This window comes from Amphiura filiformis, unplaced genomic scaffold, assembly GCF_039555335.1.
Source record: "Amphiura filiformis unplaced genomic scaffold, Afil_fr2py scaffold_199, whole genome shotgun sequence".
NCBI lineage: Eukaryota > Metazoa > Echinodermata > Ophiuroidea > Amphilepidida > Amphiuridae > Amphiura > Amphiura filiformis.
Window position 1 is genome coordinate 36,625 of NW_027305663.1, and position 26,711 is coordinate 63,335.

At 36.8% G+C, this 26,711-nt stretch overlaps 1 protein-coding gene across 1 annotated transcript; it reads left to right on the top strand.

The window, feature by feature from the left end:
• Positions 1–635: 635 nt before the first annotated feature.
• Positions 636–26,110, top strand: LOC140145288 (protein bark beetle-like). The gene is made up of 8 exons (XM_072167048.1): positions 636–1,227; positions 4,142–4,593; positions 5,933–6,173; positions 9,490–11,226; positions 12,408–14,915; positions 15,537–16,394; positions 25,117–25,295; positions 26,105–26,110. Exons 1-8 carry the CDS (start codon positions 636–638, stop codon positions 26,108–26,110), a joined length of 6,573 nt encoding a protein of 2,190 aa, XP_072023149.1.
• The last annotated feature ends 601 nt before the right edge of the window (positions 26,111–26,711 follow it).

Consider the following 26,711-nt stretch of genomic DNA (forward strand, 5'->3'; position numbering starts at 1 on the left):
ACAGCATCATAAACACACTTCTGCTCGTTCCAGATCCTGCTCATTATACTGCACCAGGAAATCTTGGTCGTTGTTTACATCAATGAAAAATCATTCACAATCATTCAATTTTGGCTTGTTTTGTATAGGCCTATTTGATTGTTTTGTTTCTTTGTAAACGCTACGACCTTGATGTAGCAGCGCTATATAAATGCTTTAAATGTATTTATATATGTGTGTGTGTTTATATATTGGGGGTGGGGTGTGTGTGGGGGTGTGTGTATATATGTGTGGCAGTCAACAGACGGCGTTAATTTTCTGCATTTATTTCTGTTTTGGCTTTAGTCTGCTCTTTGTTTTCTCTTGTAGCCACATTGTTTTATTGCTTTTACATATTTTGTTTGACATTTGTTCCTCTTTTCATTTCATTTGGAGTTTGGTTTGCCTCCAGCTCTGTATAATCTATTCAATTATTTAATATATGTTATGTTGGAAGTTATCTGTGAGGGCAAACGGGTAAAAGATTTGAGGTCAATAGTCTTTTAAAGATTAAACAGTATTTAATGTTTGTATTTCCATTTCGTATTTTCTTACATCAGGTACAGGATTAACCAAGCCTAGCATTTGGCTAGGGTCCCCTGACGGGACAGGTACAGATGGGTGTGAAAACAATCCATAGAGCACTATTTAGTGCTTTAATTAGCATACTGCTGTTCCACTCTGCATCCAGTCAATCTGAGATTGGCGGGAACATTACCGAAGATGCCACTTTAGACATATCTGGTAGCCCATACAACGTAACCAGCACCCTGGTCATTCATTCTAATGTCACCCTTCTTGTTGATCCCGGTGTTGAACTTCATTTTCAACCCAATGTTGGTGCAGTTGTTCGAGGCTCCCTTATTGCTAACGGCACAGAAACAGACAGAATTAAATTCACTGGTCTTGATGGAAACCGCTCAGTTCCTATTGGATACCACCAAATTCGTCTCGTTGACGGACCGACATTCAATGAAGGCAGACTGGAAGTGTTTTTCAACGGCCAATGGGGAACCGTTTGTGATGATTATTGGGGCTCTAGTGATTCCATGGTGGCCTGCAGACAGTTGGGATATCTGAGTGGGTCTGCAACCTACAGCTACCGCTATGGCACTACTGGACCTATTTGGTTGGACGACGTGGGATGCTCTGGGGATGAGCTTGTACTGTGGAATTGTAACCACAATGGTATTGGCGTTCATAATTGCGGTAAGTTGGCAGCCTTCTACTGCTACCATAGGCGAAGATCCCGGGGGGATGGGGAAAAAATCCCCACTATTTTGCCAGGGGGATGGTCCATACAATCATCCCCCAATGTTGACGCCTGTATGTGGGTTTTTGAGCAAATTAACCTCATACACGTATTTGGCCATTCTAGCCCAAGAGGTGCACATTTTTGCGCGCACCGCGCGAGTTTATTCCACTTTTGCACCACATTTCATGACACCAGCTTAGCTTCAATATTTGTATCATAAACTTATTCTGTCGCCAAAAGGTCCTGGATTTACTATACTTCAAGAATTTTGTTGCAACCCCATCCCCCAATGTCAAAAAGAAATCTGCTGCTCTATAAGCGCATCACTCGTGTTTTTGATAATTTCGTAATTAGTAACATCGATGGCCTTTACGATAATCCACATTTATATGGAATCAGTTTGCCTATTTTAAGATAATTACAAGGACCATCAGATGCACACACGATCTACGAGGATGATGTACTACGTCATACCCCCTGGAATAGTGCATGATTAGTGATGGGAAGAAGGAAAAAAGGTCTGTACTGATGCAGGTGTCCGGCATCGCACTCTTTGTATCCGCGGGTACGCATGCTTGTGGGAAAGAAACAAGATTCTCAAAACAGACAAAAAAAGAGTACTTTATCACATTCACGAAATTGTATTCAGAATTGTGTTCTTTATCTATAAAACAACAAACAAACAGCTGTGAAATAACCGTGCATAATTATTAAAATTCTTCAACATGCTCATATTATTGCTCGAAAGCCTTAATTTGGGACCTATACACGTCAAAAAGAAGAATATCTTTGAAATATCGTTCACGTCTTAACACAAAAAGGGCATTGTTGAGGGGCAAAATATTCGCGGAACCGCTTAAAAATACTGTTGCCCTCTGAAAAAGGAGCTGCTACTGATGATGCTCTGCCACAGTACCAGATTGTCACTTCCACCGCCACCACCACTGCCACTGCCACTGCCACTGCCACTAGCACTACCATTACCACTACTTCTATTATATATAGCCATATTTTGTAATACGGATTACGAAGGGGGGAGGGGGTTGTTGCAAAATGCAACCCCTAATTTTAAGTTATTAACGTCAGATACCGTTATATTTGCTACCAATGTATAGCTATGGGTCTACTCTATCCAGCTATAGCAAAATAAGTACAAACATTCCCCACATAATGTCGCTATGACGTCATAATGTGAGCGCACCCATGCAAATTTGGGAAATCCTGGCTATGTACAAACATGACAAAAGTAAAATTGATTTTCGCTTAAAATTCTACGAACATGCGATTTTCACCTAAATATAAAAGGAAATGACTATTTCAACCTAACTAACAAGTAAAAAGTCAGTAGCTCTTGGGATAATTTTACAAGAGCGATATGAAAATCATGGATTAAACTGTACTACTTTTACTACTTTATTACCTAACTACTTTACATTATATAAAGTTCACTCTTGTTTTTAGGTTCTTGGATAATGATGTCACAGACACAAAAAAAAAACATGTGTGATTATTTCTAGAAGCTTTGTTGATTCTTTAATTCTAAATGCCTCTGACAGACTCACCCATTATTGAGGACTTTTAATCTTTATAATGGTCCTGTGTCACAACCTGGGGTACCTTTGTGTTACAAAAAAATGAAATGTTTCAAACATTTTACCTACACGTCTCATTTGAAGTGGTTCATCCTCCTGAGCATTTTGACACCTTTTTTGTATGGAAATCGGTTAAATGAGAGAGTGCGGGCAAAAACAATCACAAAGTGGGCATTTAACCCCACCTCTTTTTTCCACATTTTACAATCATTCTGAGCAAGTATTAGTATTTTAAGTGACCTTCTGTATTTATTTACTTGGTTTAGATGTCTGGGAGTTCATTTAGACATTTTTTTACTAGATTCAAATTTTAATGGGGGTTTTAGACCAAATTTATGATACGAATCCCTCCCCCTAATCCTCAACCACCCTTGGTACATTTCATGCCAAACGTCATAAGAAAATAATTAAAACAGGTCAAAAACATGATTTGATTTGATTTGATTTGATTTGATTTGATTTGATTCGGTATCTCCATATTGCACATACAACAATATAAGGTAAATAGATATAAAATGCATTAAGATAAAATAACATATAATACACATAAAAAACAAAGCAAGGAGATATCACAGGATAGCCCTTTAAGCCCAAAGGCTTATTTCCGAAGGGGTCCTTTATACATAGAAGGGCAAAAGGCATAAATAAAAACAAAAACAAATATATTAAAAGTAAAAAAGTAATTAAACATGATTAAAATCATTAGAAACTAAATTTGGTTAAAAAGATGAGTTTTTACAGACTTTTTGAAACTTGGTTTATCAGAAATTGATTTGATTGCACTTGGTAAGATGGCCCAATCCTGAATGGCAAAAGAACCAGAAGTGATGGTAGTGGATTTTGGAACACGAAAATTTGGAGCACTGTTTCTGCTACTGTATTGGTGCACGTTTGAAACTCTGGTAAAATTTGACCTAAGATAGTCTGGGCCAACTTTATTAAAAATATCAAAAACATGGTTCAACCTGAGTTGTTTTGCCCTATTTTGTATGTTAAGGAAATTACATGAGTAATATAGAATAAATTAGCCTCAATTTAAGACCTAATTGAATCTTCTAAGTGAAGGAATACTCAAGCGACAGTGTTTTGAAATCCAAGCTGCACATCAAAATGTAACAAAACCACCTTTTTGGGTACCCCAGTATATGACACAGGATCTAATACCATGATTCTTTGCTCTATCATAGGACACGGTGAAGATATTGGATTGGTTTGTGACACATTAACTGTCAATAATCCCTACAACAACTCATGGCTTGGATTACAATGGATCCAGGAAGTCAATACTACTTTTTAGAATCTGTTCTTAGCTACACCGATATTGAATACGCTGGCTTCTTCTTCGATGATGACACATTACAGTACACGATCTTACCGGCCATCACTGCGTCAGGGATTCCACCCTTTCTAGACAACGTCAGCGTCGAAAATAATTTTGGCGATGGCGTTAAATTTTCAGACTTGTCCGCTGAAACAGCTATAATTGACAGTCGTATAGCCAGGAATAGCGCAACAGGACTTCATGTGTCAACCGTTGGTATAGGAAAACTTTACGTAGATGGGACTGACATATCCGACAATGGTGGCTTTGGAATTGATTACGGGGGAAATACACACCCTGAAGATTCTCAGCACTACAAGTTCTGTGGTTATGGCATGAGCGTAGATAAATACATATATTTGGACCACGCTACCAACGACTTTATAAACCCAAACGAATGTGTACAGGTACACTGCAATTATACAAATAAACACCATTAGGATTTCATACTGGGTAACTAACACCCGTTTAGTGGCGCTTTACTAAATACTGCATTTCCAGTGGGTAATCATAGCGTAGACCACATCACTCTGTACAGGTCCATGTCAATGAGTGGGATATACCGCTTGCGTTCTGAACAAGTCAATAAAGATTATTTAACGATTAACCCTTATCATACGCCATCCCAAAATGGTGTTGGTCAATTTAAAATGACTAGTGTTTATTTAATATCATAGTATATGTATAGTAACCTTTTGTGAGCACAAGCAACCCATTTTTGGCTTTTATGTAAGTACTGGCTGTTCTTATAAGGTCATATATATCAGCAGCGATATTTTAATAATAATTGGCAAAACATTGTTTTGTTTAAACAAAGCCCTGAGAAAAAAAGGACACATGGTGCTATTGATACCAAATCACAGACAGAGCTTTGCGTCAAGACTCCAATATCCTATCCATGTACACATAGAACTTGAGCCGATTAACACCGCTGCCAAGAGCTTCATTCAAATATTATATGAGCTTTAAAATTAGAGAAAATATCCATAAAGACGTACACTCTAAATTTTGCAACGGATAATGCAGTTGTGACAAATGGTTGAACCGATTGTTGCACTGTCTTGATGCTAGGTACTTTGAATAAACCTGTGAACATAATTACAATATAAATCCAATAAAGCAGCCATAGTTGTCAATTGTCTGTTGGAAAAAGACTCGTAATTGGTAAAAGTAATTTCTTGGCTATTTATACTGCACTAACATGCACTAACACATAATTGTCCCGAAAAAAACATACGCATATACTTTCGGGACAACTATGTGTTAGTGCACTTTGTCCCGAAAATACATGGTGTAATTTGTATAAATTGGCTTACTGTATTTTGCGAAACGAAACTAAATAAAAAGAAACGAACAGAACGAAACAGATTTTTAAGGTGTCCCTAAACCAGTTTATGATTTTTTATGATTTGTAATTATTCATGTGTTTCAATGACCTAGATTAAATTATTAAGCATCTGTTTCGTTTCGTTTCGTTTCATTTCGTTTCGTTTCGTTTCGCAAAATACAGTAAGCCGTATAAATTGTCTTCTAACAATCACGAGCCCTTTACCAAAAGACAAATTTTGACACATGTGGCCATTTAATGGTAATTATATCATATAAGCACTGCATGTACACATGTTTATTCAAAGTACGCAGCATCAAGAGAGTGCAACAAACGGTTCAACTATTTGTTCACAGCTACATTAACCGTTGTAAAATTTAGAGTGTATCCTTTCACCAAACTTTCTTTCCTTTCTCTAGATTTTTCAATCGCCACCTGGAACCACATTAACAGCCTACCTTGTATCTGGTTCTGGATACTCATACTATTCTAGTTTAGAATTCTGGAACGGAAACACCACGGATGACTTACTGGCCTCTCTGGAGCTTTATGAAATAAACGGAGAACTCATAACCACAACAACCAATAGCCTGCGAGTGAGAGTTTATCGAGATTATTATTACCATACCTCTTTTACATTGTTAATCACAGTTCAGGAAGGTTAGTTCTTTGGTCCTTTAAACAACAAAAATGCAATATTTTCTGTCTTTCTTCCGTTTGGTTTGTTCCATCAATTGTTTGACCTTTGACCTTGTAATCAGAATACATCATAATACTAATCACAGAGTGTCCGTCCGTCCGTCCGTCCGTCCGCGCGCTATCGCGTTCGCGCGGTGCGCTATCGCGTTCGCGCGGTGCGATATCGCGTACGCGCGGTGCGATATCGCGTGCTCGCGGTGTGCTATCGCGGAGTATCAACGGAAAGCATTACAGTGTAACTAACAGGTGCATCTCATCGGACCAATATAGGTCTATTTTCAAGACATGATTAACAGTCCCAGAATAACGCCAAATATGGATTAAAAGACCTTTGACCTTGGATGTACAACAGCATGTTATGATTTAATGGGAAACTGTGCATATCAACAAACACCATTTCTATCAAAAAGGCAACGGCCGATATAATTTGAAACCACATAAATTACTAGAGTTGGTTCTTCTCTTGGATTTGGACCAAGCTTTAGAATATCGACTGTTGCGTTTTAAAAACAAATTGCCCACCCACTTATATTCTTGCAATACTAACATTATATAATTCGGTCAAATTCTGACTGTTCCATTTCACTCTGCTGCCACCTCGTGAAATAGAAAAGTCAAAATTAGATCGCATGATATATTTTATTATACACCTCATCTAAAGATTCCCGCCATTTGATTGGTTATAAGCGCGGGCATAGTTTTGACTATGCCCGCAAAAGTAACTATGCCCGGGCATAGTTATGCGTGTGTTTTGTTCCAAGCGTAAAATGATATTACGCACGCGTTAATGTTTTCGCGCGCTATAATTACGCGGAAATCGCAGATTGGAATCTTTGCCGTTCGCATTGAAACTATTAATTTCTCTTAATTTATTTTGGGCGCATAGTCATGGTTTTGAGATCACCATGATCACCGCGGGCATATCATTTTAACCATGCCCCTCATAGCAGTCAATATTTGTATACTATAATTATAAAGTCTACACAAAAAGAAACGCAGCTGTTATAAATACGCCTATTGCTTCAGAACTAATAATTGTTTTCATAATATTGCAACATAAAAAGAAGGATGATTTATTGACGCGAATTTTGATACCCAATTTGTCCAATCTTGTTCAATATCAACAATACAGCAGTGTTTTGAAAGAAAAGTACCCGAATTTAAATGTTGTAGCTATTTGTATTGATTTGAAGTAAGCGCGAAGATAATGGCGGGCTTTACGTGCTACAGTGCTGTCATAATCCATTGATCGCTGTAAACTGCAACTTTTAAATTCGGGTATTTTTCTTTAAAAGCACTACTGTATTGGTAATATTGAACGACATTGGACAAATGGGGTATCAAAATGCGCGTAAATAAATCATCCTTCTCTCTATATTGAAATATTGTAAAAACAATTATTAGTTCTGAAGCTATATGCGTGTTTATAACAGCTGCGTTACTTTTTGTGCAGACTTAATAATATTGATATATTCAACAACTCATCCTATACCTTTGTACAGGAGAGGCAACCGTTGTTAATCCGTGATGAATCTACACTTTTACAGTAGCAGTATGTGACCGTACACTACGAATCATCCGTAAAGTCGGCTCGCGGTCAATTTTGTTTTATTTCGTGTAAATAGATATCATAAGCTTTAAAATGGTATATCATTTGACTTCAAACGATATCCAGAAGCGGGGTTATGGTTTGTTGAACTCTGCTTCTTCAACAAAATGGTACCTTTTTTGGGTTCTACATCTGTCTCTTTTTCCACATTGCTGGTAATAGATATCATTCATAATTTGCGGTCATTTCAAATCATCCCCAAGTCAACGAGGTTCAGGAATGTCCTCTCATTATTAATGGTCATACATACCTGGACAAAATACAATGCTCTGTAACCCACCACTTGAACAGGATTTAACCAAAGCAAACAAAGACTATAACTATTTAAGGATTCTATAGAAATAGGTAGAAGATTATTATCCTCTTCAGCAATATGATTATTGATTGGTTTAAACGCTATCGAATGAGAAACTTGTCGCACCAAATTGTGGTACCTATGAAAACGACCTTCACGCACATTTTACACTGTAACTCAGAATACAATTTGCCGACTTTACGGCTCATTCGTAGTGTACGGCCACATATACGCGAACATAGCTTACATACTCGAGCGCGCGTATAATTCGTCAAGTCTGGAGGCTGTGTGCGTATACACGCTTATATGTTGAATTCAGTATTTTGGAGGTATTAGCGGCAAAATCAATGTCGTTTTATTCTGTAGTTTTATTGCAACATCAGCAAAGAAATCACTGATCTCCTTGTAAAGTTGAGTGACAATGACTAACTACGGTAACATTCCTCATAAAATAACTATGTGCATTGTTTTCAATCATGTTTCACCGTTGTTCATCGCCGTTTAACAACTCGCGTCCGAAATGGAATAAATTCAATTGTTTTCAATTTACTTTGTACATCAACATCGCAAACGTAATGATCAAATGGATATTCTTTACACAAATTTAATGGTACTTTTGTTCTTTATTTTTCATCAATATAGGGATGGATTATGATTTACATCTTCAAAATGTTAACTTATTGGAGAATAGCGGCGGGATAAAAGTACAGCACATGCGTCGAAGACTTATTGTGGGCGATTCAAATATCAGTAATAACGCTCATCATGGAATAAACATCGAACAGACGTACGGGCATTTGTTGCTACAAAATACGGACATTTCGCACAACAAAGGCACTGGCTTACATGTTACGCAAGGTTATGGTGAAATGTACTTCGACATGTGTAACTTCATGAATAACACAGGGAATGGAATCTACACTAACTTCCTTACACGACAAAGTTTGCACGTATTTATATTCTCAATAACGAGCACATCTTTCACCGACAACGGAGATATTGCATTATATGTCGAGCCTTATTGGTGCGGAAACTACCGATGGAATTTCGAGATGCTGTCAAGCAATGTAAGCAACAATATACACGGAGGATTGAAACTATCTGAGCGTTGTAATTATTATTATTATGACATGTATGGGAATGCTCTTATATCGCACAACACATTTGCAGAAAACGGAAACCTTGCACTCTCTGTAAGCCCAATATCAACCTTTACTATTGAACATAATTCCTTCGAAAATAACTTAGGACCTCAAATTCTATTTATAAAGTTCCCCACGTCATACACTCTAACCGAATTGCTAACTATAAAAATAACTCTTTCATTACAAATTCTGCGGACTACATTGTGTTCTTTGACGGGCGTTCTTCAGATGGTCTGGACCAGATATTATTTCAAGGCAACACATTGGCTAATAACACGTGTGAAGTTGTTCTCCGTATTGAAAGTGGTGTTTCTGGAGTGGGAATCATATTTAACATCTCACAAAATACTCTTGTTGATAATATACCATATCCTTTCTTCCACCGTGAAGCCCCGTTTCTTCCTGTCGCAGTTGTTTCTTTCGACAAGCCTAACGTGTTATTCAAAGAAAATATTATAGAGAATCCGCTTTTCCCATTACAACTGATAATAACTGGAGATAACTTTGGTTCCCATGTTACAGCAGACCTAAACTGGTGGGGTACTTCTGATGAAATCCAAATTCAGGAATATATCTGGGATCGTCAGGATAGGTATGAATTCGCTACCATCGATTATTTCCCGTTCCTTTTGTCTGCTGATTTAACTGATGTCATCAGCCCCAATGCAACTAGGTATGCAGTGCCTTTTGTACGTGATGATGTGATCGGAGGTGTTGTGCAGGGGAATGTGTCACTCTTAAACGGCGATTATTATGTAGATCGAGACATATCCATTCCACAATCATCCGTCTTGCGTATAAGTTCAGGTGCTACGTTACGTTTTTCTCCATTTTCGGCGATATTTGTTCGAGGCAAATTAATTGCGGACGGTAATACCAACCATGAAATCTCCTTTGAACCCCACTCTGTTACATCAGACAATACTGTGTCTTCCAACGCAACAACCATCAGGCTCGTGGACGGCAGCACCGCATGGGAAGGTCGGCTTGAACTGTTTGTAGAGGGAGAATGGCATTCCGTTTGTGGCAATTATTGGACACAAGAAAATGCCCGCGTTGCGTGTCGACAACTCGGATATTCTGACGTACTAAACGGATATTTCTACCCTAATCAGCCTGGTACCGGCCCAATATTGAATTATCCAGTGGCGTGCAAAGGCAAAGAATTAGATCTACTCGATTGCAAGCCTAAAGAGGACGCCACCGCCTGGTGTACATCTCATAGTTATGATGTCAGTATACAGTGCAGGCGCCCTCAATGGGCGGGTTTGGTTTTTCCCGCGAATAATGCTGTAAGTGTATTACGTCACGTGACAATTGAACACGCTGGTTATCGTCACGATACAAATTCAATTATAAGTACGGGAGCAATGGTTGTTCATCTTCATCACCATGAGTTCCATAACCTGGACATTTTATCCTCGAGTAAAGGGGTTAAGATGCTGTACGCTGACCCATTCCATGCGATACGTCCATTGTCAACGATATCGATAACAAACTGTACCGGATATGCATTTGAATGTTATTCAGACGGCGTTCATCTTGAAAATTGGAATATCCACAACTGTTACGAAACGTATGTCTCACCAACTACAAATATGCATACAGAATTGGTGAAATGGGTAGAACCTCATGATAAGATATCCACTTGTCATTTGAATAAGACACTTGACTTGGAAGACAGCTTGATATTGTCACCCCCGTTGAGTGGATCTCGTTCTTGTTATGGAATATTTACGATCAGCAACATATATTCAAATGGACGTGTGGGTGTATTTGTTCTATACTCATCAGATTACGCTAGAATTACGGTTGAAGAACAAGGCCAAACAATACTCAGTATATCCGGTAGTACTCCTCATGACAACTCGGTGGTTTCTGAAGGATCTACAATAACAATTCAACACCAGCCAAGTTACTCAAGCTATTATTACCTCTTTTATCTCATCGTCAAGGGAGTTGAAGGTGAGTACTCAGGAAGTTCGTCTTCGCTGTATTTTAGGCATTTCCCCTCGTATGTCTGCTCAATTATTTCCAAACTATAGTGCATTTCTTTGAATGTGTCGTTATTAATAAGTAATAAATATTTAAAAATTATAACAGGGATTAACATGTAAGTGTATATTTTCAGAGTGGTATCAGATAATCAATTTGAAACTATAGGTCCAAGTTGTATGGTACAACGACTTGACAACCTGGGGGTTGCAACCACTTTGGTAATACGTATGGTCCAAGTTGGAAAGCTTTATTTTGATCTAAAATTCTAAATAACAGCAATAATTTATTTAATGAGTGGTTTTGGAGATCATAATTTTATGATTATAGTATTTTAAGTTAAGATTGTTTATTATAATAAAATAAAAGCTTATGATTAAAAAGTGGCAGAAGAAAACACATGATGAACATATTATTCATGGCTAAGCTTCACAAAGACAAAACCCAGCAAAAACTCCTAATAATAATATTAAAAAGAGGATATAATTAATTGGAACTTCTTTTTGTATTACTTTCAGCTTAAGGGCTCTGGTATGAACGTTTGGACAGTATTTTTGTGGATAAGTGGAATGTCCTTCTGATATCAAATAATTTAGATTTTTCGAAATTCGCGATATAATGCAAATTTTATGACAAATTATTAAAATTTGATTTTTTTTAATTTTTCATATTTAACAGTCCTCGAAGTAAACTTTCTAAATCTAATGATATATGTACTTAAAGTGTATGTAGCTGGGATGAAAATAATTTTTCCCAAAAAGACCTAGTTTTTTTTGTGTGTTTTGGGGAAAAAATCCATATCTTCAATACAAAAGGTCAAAATTGTCAATTGATTATCGACTTTTCATTCCAGCTACATACACTTAAAGTACATGTCATTAGATACGAGTATATAAAGTTTACTTCGAGGACTGTTAAATATCAAAAATATCAATTTTTAATCATTTGCCATAAAATGTGTATTATATCGCGAATTAAAAAAAATCAAAATTATTTGATATCAAAGGACATTCTTCGTATTCCGAATGAAATTCGATATCTCTGAAGTGCTCTCATGTCCAAATGTTCATACCACATCCCTTAATATGAATTGGTTAAATCTCAACCTTTCGTTTGTTACTATGATGAATACTATTGTCATTTATATACAGGTAGTACTGAAGTTCCAACTCGGAAGCAGCTAGATACATTTACAATTACAAATACAAATATCGTCCACATCTTAAGCAGTCCTTACGGCATGTACTTTGACCCGAGTCAATGGACGGAAATTATTGCAAGCGATGTTACAATTAAGTGTTCTTCTAGTTGGTACTGTATTTACTTCTCGCGAGCGTTTGAGAAACTCTCCCTTTACAAAGCAGATTTAACGGATGCGTTTTATGGACTGCAGGTTTATACTACACCGTTAGTAATATCTCAAAGCAGCTTTTATGATATGCACGTTGGAATAGATTTTTCAGGTGGTACAGCTATCATCAGCAACAGAACTATGACAATTGAGGACACTCGCTTCGGTTCTATGTCACAGGCGCTGTACATTGCTGACTCGTACAGTGCAAATGTTGCTGCTAACATTGCTGTACACTGGCTAATAAGAAACTGTACATTTAGCAATGCGCAATATGAAGGTATAATAATAAGCTCTCGATCATCTATTAGTTCTAACATGGTAATACCAAGATTTACTATCGAAAGCTGCGATTTTTTTGAAACATTTGAAACGACCATTTACGTCTCTTATGGAACTGTGTTTAATATACTTATTTCGAACAACATCTTTCGTGAGAATCAAGGTACCATAGTAAACATAGAAAGAGCTGATACATATTCTAGCTTATCTGTCATCAACAATATATTTGAAGCGAATGAAGCAAAAGTACTTAGAGTACCAAACGAATTGCCAAGGTGTCACATAAAGGATAATGTATTTTTGAATAACTCTGCTCCTTATATAGTGGAATATTTTGAAAGAGTGCCATTATCTTCAGCAATGACTTCTGATTTCGAACATATTTTCCATGGTAACTCGTTAACAGGGAATTTTCCAACAGGTACTTCGGGTGACCATGGGCTGACATGTACTATCATCACGCGACACTTGAGTGGAATCTTCCAATACAATATCTTCGAAAATGAAGGGTTTCTGTTCGAGTTCTGCATAGGACGATTTACGTTTTATAATGTTAGTGCGTCTTTGGATGCCACTTTTAATGATTGGAATGCTGGCAACGATTCAGAGATAGCTCAAAAGATTTTTGACATAAACGACTGGAATGATAGACCAGGTGTTACCTTTTCACCATCATTAACTTCTGAAAGTAATTCTTTGGGGATATCTTTACATGACAGTCTTGGCGAAAGTCAGCCATTAGGAGGAATGCTACTGCAAGATGAAACCCTAACAGCCTCTGAAAGTCCTTATTTCGTGCGGTCTGATATCACTATTCCGGACAATGTAACATTGACAATTGGACAAGGAGTAGAAATGAGGTTCGCGCCAAATATTGGAATACTCGTCATGGGTTCTCTGATTGCTCGCGGCAGTTACAACGACCGTATTGTAATGACTGCAGCTAATTTAAATTACACAGATATTTCTTGGGGTAATATACGTTTACAAGACGGCCCATCACTGTGGCATGGACGACTTGAAATATATTTGAATGGAGAATGGGGAACAGTTTGCGACGATTACTGGGACTCAAACGATGCTCGAGTGGTTTGCCGTCAACTCGGTATGGGATCACCCGTTTCCTATCTTAGTAGGGATTTTACTGGGACACCACCTGATAGGATTTGGCTTGATGATGTACGGTGCACAGGAAGTGAAACCATGCTCTCTGGATGCCCATCAAGAGGAGTTGGGATACATGATTGTGGTCACCATGAAGACGTCGGCTTAGAATGTGAGAATGGACTATGGGGCGGAATTCGAATTATTGGAAACCAGGAGGTAGATGAACCAAAATCTATTCTTGAGTACGTTGATATTATAAATACTGGCTATCTTCACAACGAACCCTACCCTGGATTATTCATTAGGCACGCCAGTCCACAAATTAACAACGTCAACATCTTAAATTCGTCTTCGGATGGGATCTTGACGGATACACCAGTAACTGACTTTAAACTACAAAATGTAACCGTCAAAAATACTAAAAGCGGCGTAGTGCTTCTAAAAGTTGGAAACGTAATGCTGGATCTCGATAATGTAACTACAGTCGAAAACAAAGAGACTGGTTTAGTGGTACATGAAGAAGATGACAATTCTGCATTTTCTTTATGTTATTTCAAAACCATTCCGATTTGTGGACCGGAAACTGAGAATCTAATCATGGTAGACAGGTCTGCCGATCTGCATTTGCACAATCCCCCTAAACAGAATTATGGCTCTGCTACGTGTACTGTTCTAATTCAATCTATCAGAAATGAGACTCTTGTTCTTCAGGTATACATACCTCCTAAGTATTGGTATAACTACATAAACATATACGACCATGAAACATCTAAACATTTAGGCACAGCGACATATTACTATGCATATCATGTAACGGTTGTATCGCCCCCAGAAACCAGGACTTTGCGTATATATTCCTACCACGCTCAACGCTATGGACAAGAGGCATATATCAGGATAACAACTTCGGATAAGAACAGTAAGTAGAGTGATAATGGACTTTTGTTATATGTATCGTTGATTGTATGAACAGCAGAAATGAGCAATGTTCTTTAAGTCTGCTCTGCTATAGTAGCCTACAAAATTCAAATAATTCTTTTTCATCTTATCAATGTTCCTGGTCTTTATGATGCAAAGTTTAGTAGTCAGTCGATCGAATGAACAAACACAGTGATTCTGAATAATTACCGAAAGATAAACGTGATACAGTTTGTATACTCTCATACATTCATGTGATGGACAGGTCATTTAGTTGTAAGCTATTTGAAGCTAGAAAGACCCCTGGTCTCTGTTGTGATCGCTGGTCCTAGTCCTGGTATTTTTGGTGAAATTGGATACAATGGAAATTGCTTCAAAGAATTAATATTTGCATTCAGTCTTCTTGTGAATAAAAATAATCTGTATATCTAAATACGGCCATATTTGGGAACGAACTATAAACTTTAACACAAGGCACATTTTCATATCAAGAAACTTCCAGCGATATTTTAGTTCTAAATATTTCGATGCCTTTAAGGTCGTGGTAAGACCTACCTTTCGCACGGCACAGTATACTTAACTCTTTGCTTATTTTGTTTTTACTACACGTGTCCATTTGCAGGATTGGTGAAACATACGATCCGTGATTCCATTGTTGCAGAAAACAAAAGAGGAGGAATAACGTACAACATCGTACCTAATGGACTGATATATGGGGTCTCTACTATGTTGCCTTATTCGTGTCGCATATATATAGAAAGATGTCAGTTCTTATCAAACGAGGCATCTGTTGGTGACCATGTGATCGCATTTAGAATTAATGGCGAGTCTCGCTTCAATATGGAGAACTGCTTAATGAACGGGAACACTAAATTGGGAGGAATCGAGCTGTATTTGGATGACGACTCGTACAGTAACAAAACTATGCATCGTATTCTAAACAACGAGTTCAAGTACAACACACAAGGCGAAGGTATGGTATTTGTGGAAGGGATAGGTAGCAATTTAGGAGATTTTATTCAAATTCACGGCAATCTTCTTCTTCACAACACTCCCATAGATACAGCGAGTATGGTTGAATTCAATGGAGTATATGTCAACTTGGACAGTAACACAGCGTATAATAACACGGGAAAACGGTTGCTTTTAATTAAGCAAGGAACTATACCACCTGAACCTCAAGAATGTACCAATAACCTAATTGCTTACAATCTCGGACAATTTAGTACCGAAAAGTACACCATTGAAGTTGGCGCTAGCGGTATCCAGTTCCACAATAACGTTCTACAAAATCCGGCAAACGACTATGAGATGAATGCGATTTCAGGATCTGGAATTATAAACGCAACTCATAATTGGTGGGGGACAACGTCAGCTTACCGCATTGGAAATAGTTTACGAGATTCGGACATTGTGATTGGAAATCCAGATATTATATTTGAGCCGTATCTATTCAGCTCTCCATCGCATGTCGAAAGTAGTGAGTATACTTTCGTTATTTTGCATAAAAAGTACACGTGTATTGTTGTTGAGGGTTAGGATTAGGCATAAGAGTATAAATTGGCTGCATCCTGGATGGACCAGCTTTACATTGGTCTCAATCCCAAATGACAGAACTGGTTTTCTGTCAATGGTTGAATGGTCTGGTGAGCTGTTCTCATATTGGCCTGTTCTCATAAGTGACAAAACTTGGTCTCTACCAAGTAATTGGATGCTGTGACCATGGAGGTATATAAATAAATGGAGGATGATCCAGCCAAGCCTCTTTTGTACTACGTTGGTTATGACCAATTATTGTTGAATAGGCAATTTCAGGTTTATATTGATTATGCTAAGCTGATTACATTGTGAAGTCTGTTTCACTGGCCATTGATTTCAATGGGGTAAAATGAAGTTTATACTTATTGGAAATTAAGTGCTCATGTTTCATAAAAGTTTGATATCAAAATCTCATTTTCGCCAAAAATTGAGTGCTTAAATTGCATCAAGAAATCAGTCTTTTGAAAAAGAAACACCTTATCTGTTGTCATCTTGTGACTCCTACATTTTGGTCATGAAAAAATTGAATTAGGCCTATGACTTTTTTTTCCAAAAGTTATGACCCCCCCCGTATATTTGGAACCCCTCCTCCAAAGAAAATGATAGCCTCCTAATAATATTAATAATCATTTAGGCCTAAATACTGCTAATTATTTATTATACAATGAGAAGTTTAATGATGATGATTTAGGCGGCCTATACGATTTCATGACAATACAGAATTAAAAGTTTAAAAACAATAACATGACATATCCGTCATGGCACTCAATCAATTTGACCCGAAGCTTCAACCAAAATCACGATTATCATACACTAAACTATGAGAAACTGTTTAAACAAAGTATATAGGGCCTATACATTCCATATATCAATTTCTCTCTAGAAAAGATTGTCTGATCATCACTTTTGCTTGAATTCCGAAGTACTTCCGGTAAATTTTTCTCGCTCGTAACTCAAATGGCCCAAATTGGCCCAACATAATTGTTTCACAATCGGAAGGTAAAAACGTTTTGCTTTCATTTGCACTATATTTGAACTCCCTCAGACCCCCTTAAAAGCTTGATATATGAACATGAAAACTAAGTATATTTGTCAAGTTACGGCACAACTAGTGTAGAAAACAGTTTCATAACTTGAGAACAGAACATCCGAATTTCTTCGGGTTTTCGCACGATCATACATTGAAACTATAAGCTATCAAAACTGGTGACTTTGAACTAGCTGATTGACTAGCTGACGTCATTATACAGTCTCTTTTACAAGGCTTCCGGTACGGGTCATTGTAGGGTCAATTCCTATGAGGAAATTTTGGGAGTGATAATCAATGAACCATGGTAGAGGCTCATAACCATCGTGGATATCAATAGCTTGGCTGAAGTGGCTGGTCAATTCAAGTTTGGTGACTCATTGAATAGAGGTAACGGGATAATCTCCACTTAGGAGATTAGAATTCTGGCGATCATTCTCCATTTATTTATATACCTCCATGCTGTGACTTAGTATATTACATTACAAAATCGATCCAAATTGATCCAAATTCGATTTAAGCCATGTTTATACAGATGAGTAAAATATCGAACACTTCAATCATCCCCATTAAAAGTAAAAAGTAGTAAATCTAAATTATTAAAATTAGCTTCAGCTGTAGAATTTGAAACCCTGAAAAAAAAACCCCAAAGGGTAACCTATGACTCTCTCTCTCGTAACAGTTTATTGTCCTGTTGGATACTTTGCATATGGTAGTGATTGCTTTGGATACAAAGGTGGCGCCGTCAATTTTGACGAAGCAGTGCAGTCTTGCAAGGTACAGTTTCATACATATCGTAATTGTTGGATGTTACCACGTTTAATGCAATCATTTTATGGTACATAAAAGGCAGCTACTGAATTATATATTCGTTCTGTAGTAGATGTTGTTCATGAATATCTCCTACTTTTAGGTACATCTAACAATATACGCGGCCTAAATTAACAATTAAAGTAAAATTAGCCGTTACAATACTATTTTGTCTCGAACTGTTGAGTGGCTTTCTGTCTATCTGTCTTTATGTTGTCTGTCGTGCTGTCCGTCTCTTTCTTCACTCTGTCTGTAACTCTCATATACTCTCATTCACACTCTTTCCCCCTTCTGTCACTTACTCTGTCTCTCTTTCTGTGCTGTCTTTCTGTATGGCTCTCCATCTCCCTTTCTCAGTTCTCTTTGTATTCTGGAAAAACTTATACTATGTATGTGGATGTGGGTGTCTCAATCAAATTTTGATCTTTTCTCAAGGTCGATGGTGCAATTTTGCCGACTATGCCGTCATTAATATTGCACGAGATTTTGAAAAATCGCACCCAGTACTCTACTTCTCCTAGTGGAATATGGTTATACTACCTTCCTGGCAGCAAAAGTGTTGATCAAACATTGTTCCAAAAGGTATGTACAAAAAGTTATATTATTTTAAATCACCTTTTTATTCTCTTTAATGTTACGACGTCTACAGTTTTATCTCTTTTTATCTTTCACTTTATTATATCTCAAAACATGTTAAAATCAGGACGTGAAATCATTACAACGGCGTTGTTTTATAATGGAATTATCCGAGTCATCGAATGATTATAGAGTCCGTGAAACTTCGTGTTCGGTAATGCAGCCTTATGTATGCACACGTTCAGCAAGTAAGCGATACCAACTTTTACCAATTTTGAATTATATTAACGAAAGCTACTTAAATTTCATTTAAGATTGTACGATGTAGGCCTATTGTTGGTCGAAACAGCAGAAAAAAGTAGTTCACAGCATCTTGCGAATGGTCGTGAGCTTTAGCAAAAATTTCATTGTTCAATTCATAGCGAGCGTGTAGAAGAATTCAAATATCACAGATATACTTTTGTAGGTCCTGTGGTTCTTGAGTTATATTGTAAAGAGGGCTGAAACAACAACACTTTTGTAAAACGTACATAACTCATTAACAACAATATATTAAGCAAGTTTTGAAATTTGTAGAATGAATTTTTGCAAAACACCAAAGTATTATTTTTCAATAATTTATTGATTCAGATAATGAAAATCGATTTTTTGGCTGCTTCGACCAACAATACTTAGTATACCCTTATGTAGTCTTACAATAATATTGGAAATATTTACATAAGTTAAGATACATATAGTGTACATGCAAAAGTCGTGAATTAGGGGTTCATTCATATATTTTCATGACTAAACGATTGTTTCTGCCCGAGGGCTTTAGAAATAACATTCTGCGTGTTGTTAAGGTAGGGCTTTGAGAAATTGTTGTTATTGTTCTTCACAACTAAAAAATACTGTCATTTTAGACCAAAAACAACTAATTCCATATCATTTTTAAAAGTTTTCCAATGCTTATTGTAAGAAAACGTTTACTTGCTCAGTCCACCGTGTTTGGATGCGTGCGAACATTGCGTACATCATTCGCGCTTTGCGTAAATAGCTCGCGAGCATTCGTGCGTGTATCCTACTCGCGAGCGTCAATAGGTTCTAGCGCGGCTTGTTTATTACCGGATAGCCTGGAACAATATACAAATATTGACTGCTATCACTAGTGGAAGTTTTGGATGAGAAAACGGACATTTTGATGAGAATCGGCCAAAATGGTGAGAATTTAATTTTCTCATTCTTTTGGATGAGAAACTTCCTGGTGTGTGTGTCAATCATTATTGTCTTATTAAAACTGGTGGGAATTGCTAATCCCCGATTATTATTTTCTCATCCGAAAGAATGAGAAAATTAAATTCTCACCATTTTGGCCGATTCTCATCAAAATGTCCGTTTTCTCATCCAAAACTTCCACTAGTGTAGGCATCATGATACTCTATGTACTGCTGGCTATCTTTTTCTCGAGTTTTGTCTTAATTTGATTTGCCTGATGACCATGGTCACAACCCCCCCAACAATAGGGCTATCATACTAGCACGTGTTACTTTACGATATTTTAGTATAGGTTTTTTTTTTTTTTTAAGTTATTAAGCATATATAAAGAATTTAAAAAACGATTTTTAAGAAAATTTATTTTCGGGTGCTAAATTTTTTCTTGAGAAAAAGGCATTTTGTGATTTTTCTTGTATTGACGACAACGTTAAAGATATTTTTGTTTTGATTCGTTTGTCAAAATGGAAACTCGGGTGGCTTTCAAAATAGAGTATCATGTGTCCACGGCCATGATGATTAAGATAACAAAGTTTGAAATTGACGATAAAAATCCCTCTTATTGCCATTTTATACCAAGAGATTTTCCAATTCAGAACAAAATATTTGAACCGTATTTTACGAAAAATTTGAATTTTAAGCTGTTGAAATCCCAAGTGGAAACAAATTTGGTTCATTCAGGTTGCATGAGATATGATATGCATAGAAATGATCAAAAATGTTGGTTTTCTAGCACTTTAGAGATATCATATTTTCAAATTACTGCAGATATCTAGTTTTGTCGATTGCGTAGGCCTATGCATTTTAAACATTTTGTATTGATAAATGATTGATTATCGATAATCGATAATCGATAATCGATTATCGATTATCGATTATCGATTTTCCTCCATCACCCTCAACCACACATATTACCCCCCGACCTAATCATCCTTAGCGACTGCGATTGAACATGACAGTCTGTGATCATCATTTGCTTGTTAGGTTTTAGAATTTAATTGAATATTGACAATTAGTTGATCATTCATGGTCGGTTATCGACTGTTTATTACCCCCCCTTCCCACCACCACCACCAACTCAAACACTGCTTTACAACGACATCTACCGGCGTGGCGTGTTAAATAAAGACTGCGATCACGAACACCTATAGGCATCATGATACTCTATGTACTGCTGGCTATCCTTTTTCTCGAGTTTTGTCTTAATTTGATTTGCCTGATGACCATGGTCACAAACCCCCAACAATAAGGCTATCATACTAGCACGTGTTACTTTACGATATTTTAGTATAGGTTTTTTTTTTTTTTTAAGTTATTAAGCATATATAAAGAATTTAAAAACGATTTTAAGAAAATTTATTTTCGGGTGCTAAATTTTTCTTGAGAAAAAGGCATTTTTGTGATTTTTCTTGTATTGACGACAACGTTAAAGATATTTTTGTTTTGATTCGTTTGTCAAAATGGAAACTCGGGTGGCTTTCAAAATAGAGTATCATGTGTCCACGGCCATGATGATTAAGATAACAAAGTTTGAAATTGACGATAAAAATCCCTCTTATTGCCATTTTATACCAAGAGAGATTTTCCAATTCAGAACAAAATATTTGAACCGTATTTTACGAAAAATTTGAATTTTAAGCTGTTGAAATCCCACGTGGAAACAAATTTGGTTCATTCAGGTTGCATGAGATATGATATGCATAGAAATGATCAAAATGTTGGTTTTCTAGCACTTTAGAGATATCATATTTTCAAATTACTGCAGATATCTAGTTTTGTCGATTGCGTAGGCCTATGCATTTTAAACATTTTGTATTGATAAATGATTGATTATCGATAATCGATAATCGATAATCGATTATCGATTATCGATTATCGATTTTCCTCCATCACCCTCAACCACACACATATTACCCCCCCGACCTAATCATCCTTAGCGACTGCGATTGAACATGACAGTCTGTGATCATCATTTGCTTGTTAGGTTTTAGAATTTAATTGAATATTGACAATTAATTGATCATTCATGGTCGGTTATCGACTGTTTATTACCCCCCCTTCCCACCACCACCACCAACTCAAACACTGCTTTACAACGACATCTACCGGCGTGGCGTGTTAAATAAAGACTGCGATCACGAACACCTATAGGCATCATGATACTCTATGTACTGCTGGCTATCTTTTTTCTCGAGTTTTGTCTTAATTTGATTTGCCTGATGACCATGGTCACAAACCCCCCAACAATAAGGCTATCATACTAGCACGTGTTACTTTACGATATTTTAGTATAGGTTTTTTTTTTTTTTTTTTAAGTTATTAAGCATATATAAAGAATTTAAAAAACGATTTTTAAGAAAATTTATTTTCGGGTGCTAAATTTTTTCTTGAGAAAAAGGCATTTTTGTGATTTTTCTTGTATTGACGACAACGTTAAAGATATTTTTGTTTTGATTCGTTTGTCAAAATGGAAACTCGGTGGCTTTCAAAATAGAGTATCATGGGTCATCGGCCATGAAGATTTAGATAACTAAGTTTGAAATTGACGATAAACATCCCACTTATTGCCATTTTATACCAAGAGAGATTTTCCAATTCAGAACAAAATATTTGAACCGTATTTTACGAAAAATTTGAATTTTAAGCTGTTGAAATCCCAAGTGGAAACAAATTTGGTTCATTCAGGTTGCATGAGATATGATATGCATAGAAATGATCAAAATGTTGGTTTTCTAGCACTTTAGAGATATCATATTTTCAAATTACTGCAGATATCTAGTTTTGTCGATTGCGTAGGCCTATGCATTTTAAACATTTTGTATTGATAAATGATTGATTATCGATAATCGATAATCGATAATCGATTATCGATTATCGATTATCGATTTTCCTCCATCACCCTCAACCACACACATATTACCCCCCCGACCTAATCATCCTTAGCGACTGCGATTGAACATGACAGTCTGTGATCATCATTTGCTTGTTAGGTTTTAGAATTTAATTGAATATTGACAATTAATTGATCATTCATGGTCGGTTATCGACTGTTTATTACCCCCCCTTCCCACCACCACCACCAACTCAAACACTGCTTTACAACGACATCTACCGGCGTGGCGTGTTAAATAAAGACTGCGATCACGAACACCTATATAGGCATCATGATACTCTATGTACTGCTGGCTATCTTTTTTCTCGAGTTTTGTCTTAATTTGATTTGCCTGATGACCATGGTCACAAACCCCCCAACAATAAGGCTATCATACTAGCACGTGTTACTTTACAATATTTTAGTATAGGTTTTTTTTTTTTTTTTTTTTTATTAAGCATATATAAAGAATTTAAAAACGATTTTTAAGAAAATTTATTTTCGGGTGCTAAATTTTTCTTGAGAAAAGGCATTTTGTGATTTTTCTTGTATTGACGACAACGTTAAAGATATTTTTGTTTTGATTCGTTTGTCAAAATGGAAACTCGGGTGGCTTTCAAAATAGAGTATCATGTGTCCACGGCCATGATGATTAAGATAACAAAGTTTGAAATTGACGATAAAAATCCCTCTTATTGCCATTTTATACCAAGAGAGATTTTCCAATTCAGAACAAAATATTTGAACCGTATTTTACGAAAAATTTGAATTTTAAGCTGTTGAAATCCCAAGTGGAAACAAATTTGGTTCATTCAGGTTGCATGAGATATGATATGCATAGAAATGATCAAAAATGTTGGTTTTCTAGCACTTTAGAGATATCATATTTTCAAATTACTGCAGATATCTAGTTTTGTCGATTGCGTAGGCCTATGCATTTTAAACATTTTGTATTGATAAATGATTGATTATCGATAATCGATAATCGATAATCGATTATCGATTATCGATTATCGATTTTCCTCCATCACCCTCAACCACACACATATTACCCCCCCCGACCTAATCATCCTTAGCGACTGCGATTGAACATGACAGTCTGTGATCATCATTTGCTTGTTAGGTTTTAGAATTTAATTGAATATTGACAATTAATTGATCATTCATGGTCGGTTATCGACTGTTTATTACCCCCCCTTCCCACCACCACCACCAACTCAAACACTGCTTTACAACGACATCTACCGGCGTGGCGTGTTAAATAAAGACTGCGATCACGAACACCTACACTAGTGGAAGTTTTGGATGAGAAAACGGACATTTTGATGAGAATCGGCCAAAATGGTGAGAATTTAATTTTCTCATTCTTTTGGATGAGAAACTTCCTGGTGTGTGTGTCAATCATTATTGTCTTATTAAAACTGGTGGGAATTGCTAATCCCCGATTATTATTTTCTCATCCGAAAGAATGAGAAAATTAAATTCTCACCATTTTGGCCGATTCTCATCAAAATGTCCGTTTTCTCATCCAAAACTTCCACTAGTGTATGAGGGGCATGGGCCCAAGGTGATCTCAAAACCATGACTATGGCCCGAGGCGTAGCCGAGGGACATAGTCATGTTTTTGAGATCACCGAGGGCCTGTAATTTTAACCAAGCCCTGAAATAAAAAGCAGTCAATATTTGTTTTATATACCAAATCTTAAGATTCTTGTCATCTGTTTAGTTAAAAGCATCGATTTTGGGAAGAGAAAGTAATAGTTTCAATGCGTACGGCACAGATCATTACAATCTACGATTTCCGCGTAATTATAATGCGCGAAAACATTAACGCGTGCGTAATATCATTTTATGATGGGAACAACGCACACGCAGAACTATGTCCGGGGAATAGTTACTTTAGCGGGCATAGTCAAAACTATGCCCGCGCGCCCTTTTAACCAATCAGATGACGGGAATCTTTAGATGAGGTATATAAACGTTATTATGCCCGCCTATCGACCGATCACGCATGCTGTTATATAGCGCGTATGTATGAATCATAAATGATACCGTGCGGTTCAGCATTATTATTTTTTAATTACATGTAATTGCTAATAGATTACTGTCATCTGATTTACTAAATAGGAGTGAAATGTCCCAATAACTGTTACGGTAAAGGTGTATGTCACGGAACCACGTGTGTGTGTAGTAAAGGATGGAAGGGTGACGACTGCGCAGAGTTCCACTGCCAGGATGTTAAAGATTGCTCTGGTTTTGGGACGTGTGTCGGACCTAATCAGTGTAAATGTCGTGCTGGATGGCAGGTAAGTAAGAGATTATAAACCTAAGTATACTGTAACAAAAATCACGAAAAACTCACTAATAAAAATTAATAAACGTTTAATTATAGTAAGCGTTGCTTCCGATTAAGGGGCCTGTGCACTCTCAGAATTACCATATTTAAAAATGTTGTAACTTCTTAAAAGGGCAATTTAGTGATACACTGCCTTATTCCTCACTTTCCTCAAAAAATGTAATAGATTTTCAAACCACCGGAGACCTCTGGCTACTTAAAGTTTATGTGCAAATGTTTTCTTGCATATTCATTTGCTTGGCAAATATATCGTAAAATTTGTATTTATATTGTGTTATACAGAAAACAATTACAAATCAGTGACCTATGGACTAGTGTGATCAGGATAACTCACAAAAGCAAAATTGGAACCAACTGAAATGTTGGGAATAATCTTTTTTCGTGGATATCTACTAAAAATATTATAAAAAGAGGATGCTAGAATCACAACACACTTTTTTAATTATTCATGCAAGATAAACCCCTGATCAAGGGCGTCAATCCTATGTTCTATAGTTGCGTACCTGGATATTTTTTCGAGGGGTAGAGGTAAATAAAACAAAATTACCCAGGAGCATTATTCCGGCCCGATCTTGCTGGGACATATGCGCGAACAGCGCGAAATATTTTCGGTTTCGTACTATTTGAAGTGAAAGTTGGGAGGGGGTGTCAAAGAAAGAATTTTAAGAAGGAAATATTTAGTCCCTGCTGATTTAATATTTTAGTCGGCTTCTTAACGTGTATCTACGTCTTGTTCACTTTTATCAATCCTACTTCCAGGGATAACTACACGTATTGTTCACACAAAACCTGTTGTACTATTTTAGCCCCCAATCAACGTGAATTTGAATATACAAAGCATGAAGTGCGCGCGAAGCACGAAAAAAATTACAATTTCGTACTATTTTAGCCAAAAATCAAGGTATAATACCGAATATTGCCTGTTATTTTACAGTAAGCCTACTTAGACTAAGGAAGTATTTGCCGAAACGTGGGGGATTTGATATTGTGTCCCCCATCGCAAAATGTGGAGGGGACATGTCCGCCTGTCCCCCACCCCGGGATTGACGCCCATGCCCCTGATAAAGATCTTGACCATTATCAACCACTACTACCATCAACCTTCCTGGTGTGTATTGTCTAGAACACAAAAACAAAAAAGACAAATTTGAGATTTTTCCTTTTTTTTTATTGTTTTATGTGGGTGTGTGGGGTGTGTGTGTGTGCTCCAAAATTGTTGTTTTTACAACAAAGCTGTGTTATTTAGATCCCTTGTCTAATTTCCGTTCCAATTTTTCAATCGTAACTTACACGCATATAAGGTTTTGAATTAAATCAAATACTGGAACTTACATTTTTGCAACTTGCTACGTTGCGTCTGAAACCA

What these genes read in the sequence shown, in the direction of transcription:
- LOC140145288 (XM_072167048.1), top strand. Translation starts at nt 636, where the DNA reads ATGGGTGTGAAAACAATCCATAGAGCACTATTTAGTGCTTTAATTAGC. An exon ending in TATTGGCGTTCATAATTGCG is followed by an intron (nt 1,228 to 4,141) that starts GTAAGTTGGCAG and finishes CAATGGATCCAG; the next exon opens with GAAGTCAATACTACTTTTTA. An exon ending in TCCATCGCATGTCGAAAGTA is followed by an intron (nt 16,395 to 25,116) that starts GTGAGTATACTT and finishes TTTACTAAATAG; the next exon opens with GAGTGAAATGTCCCAATAAC.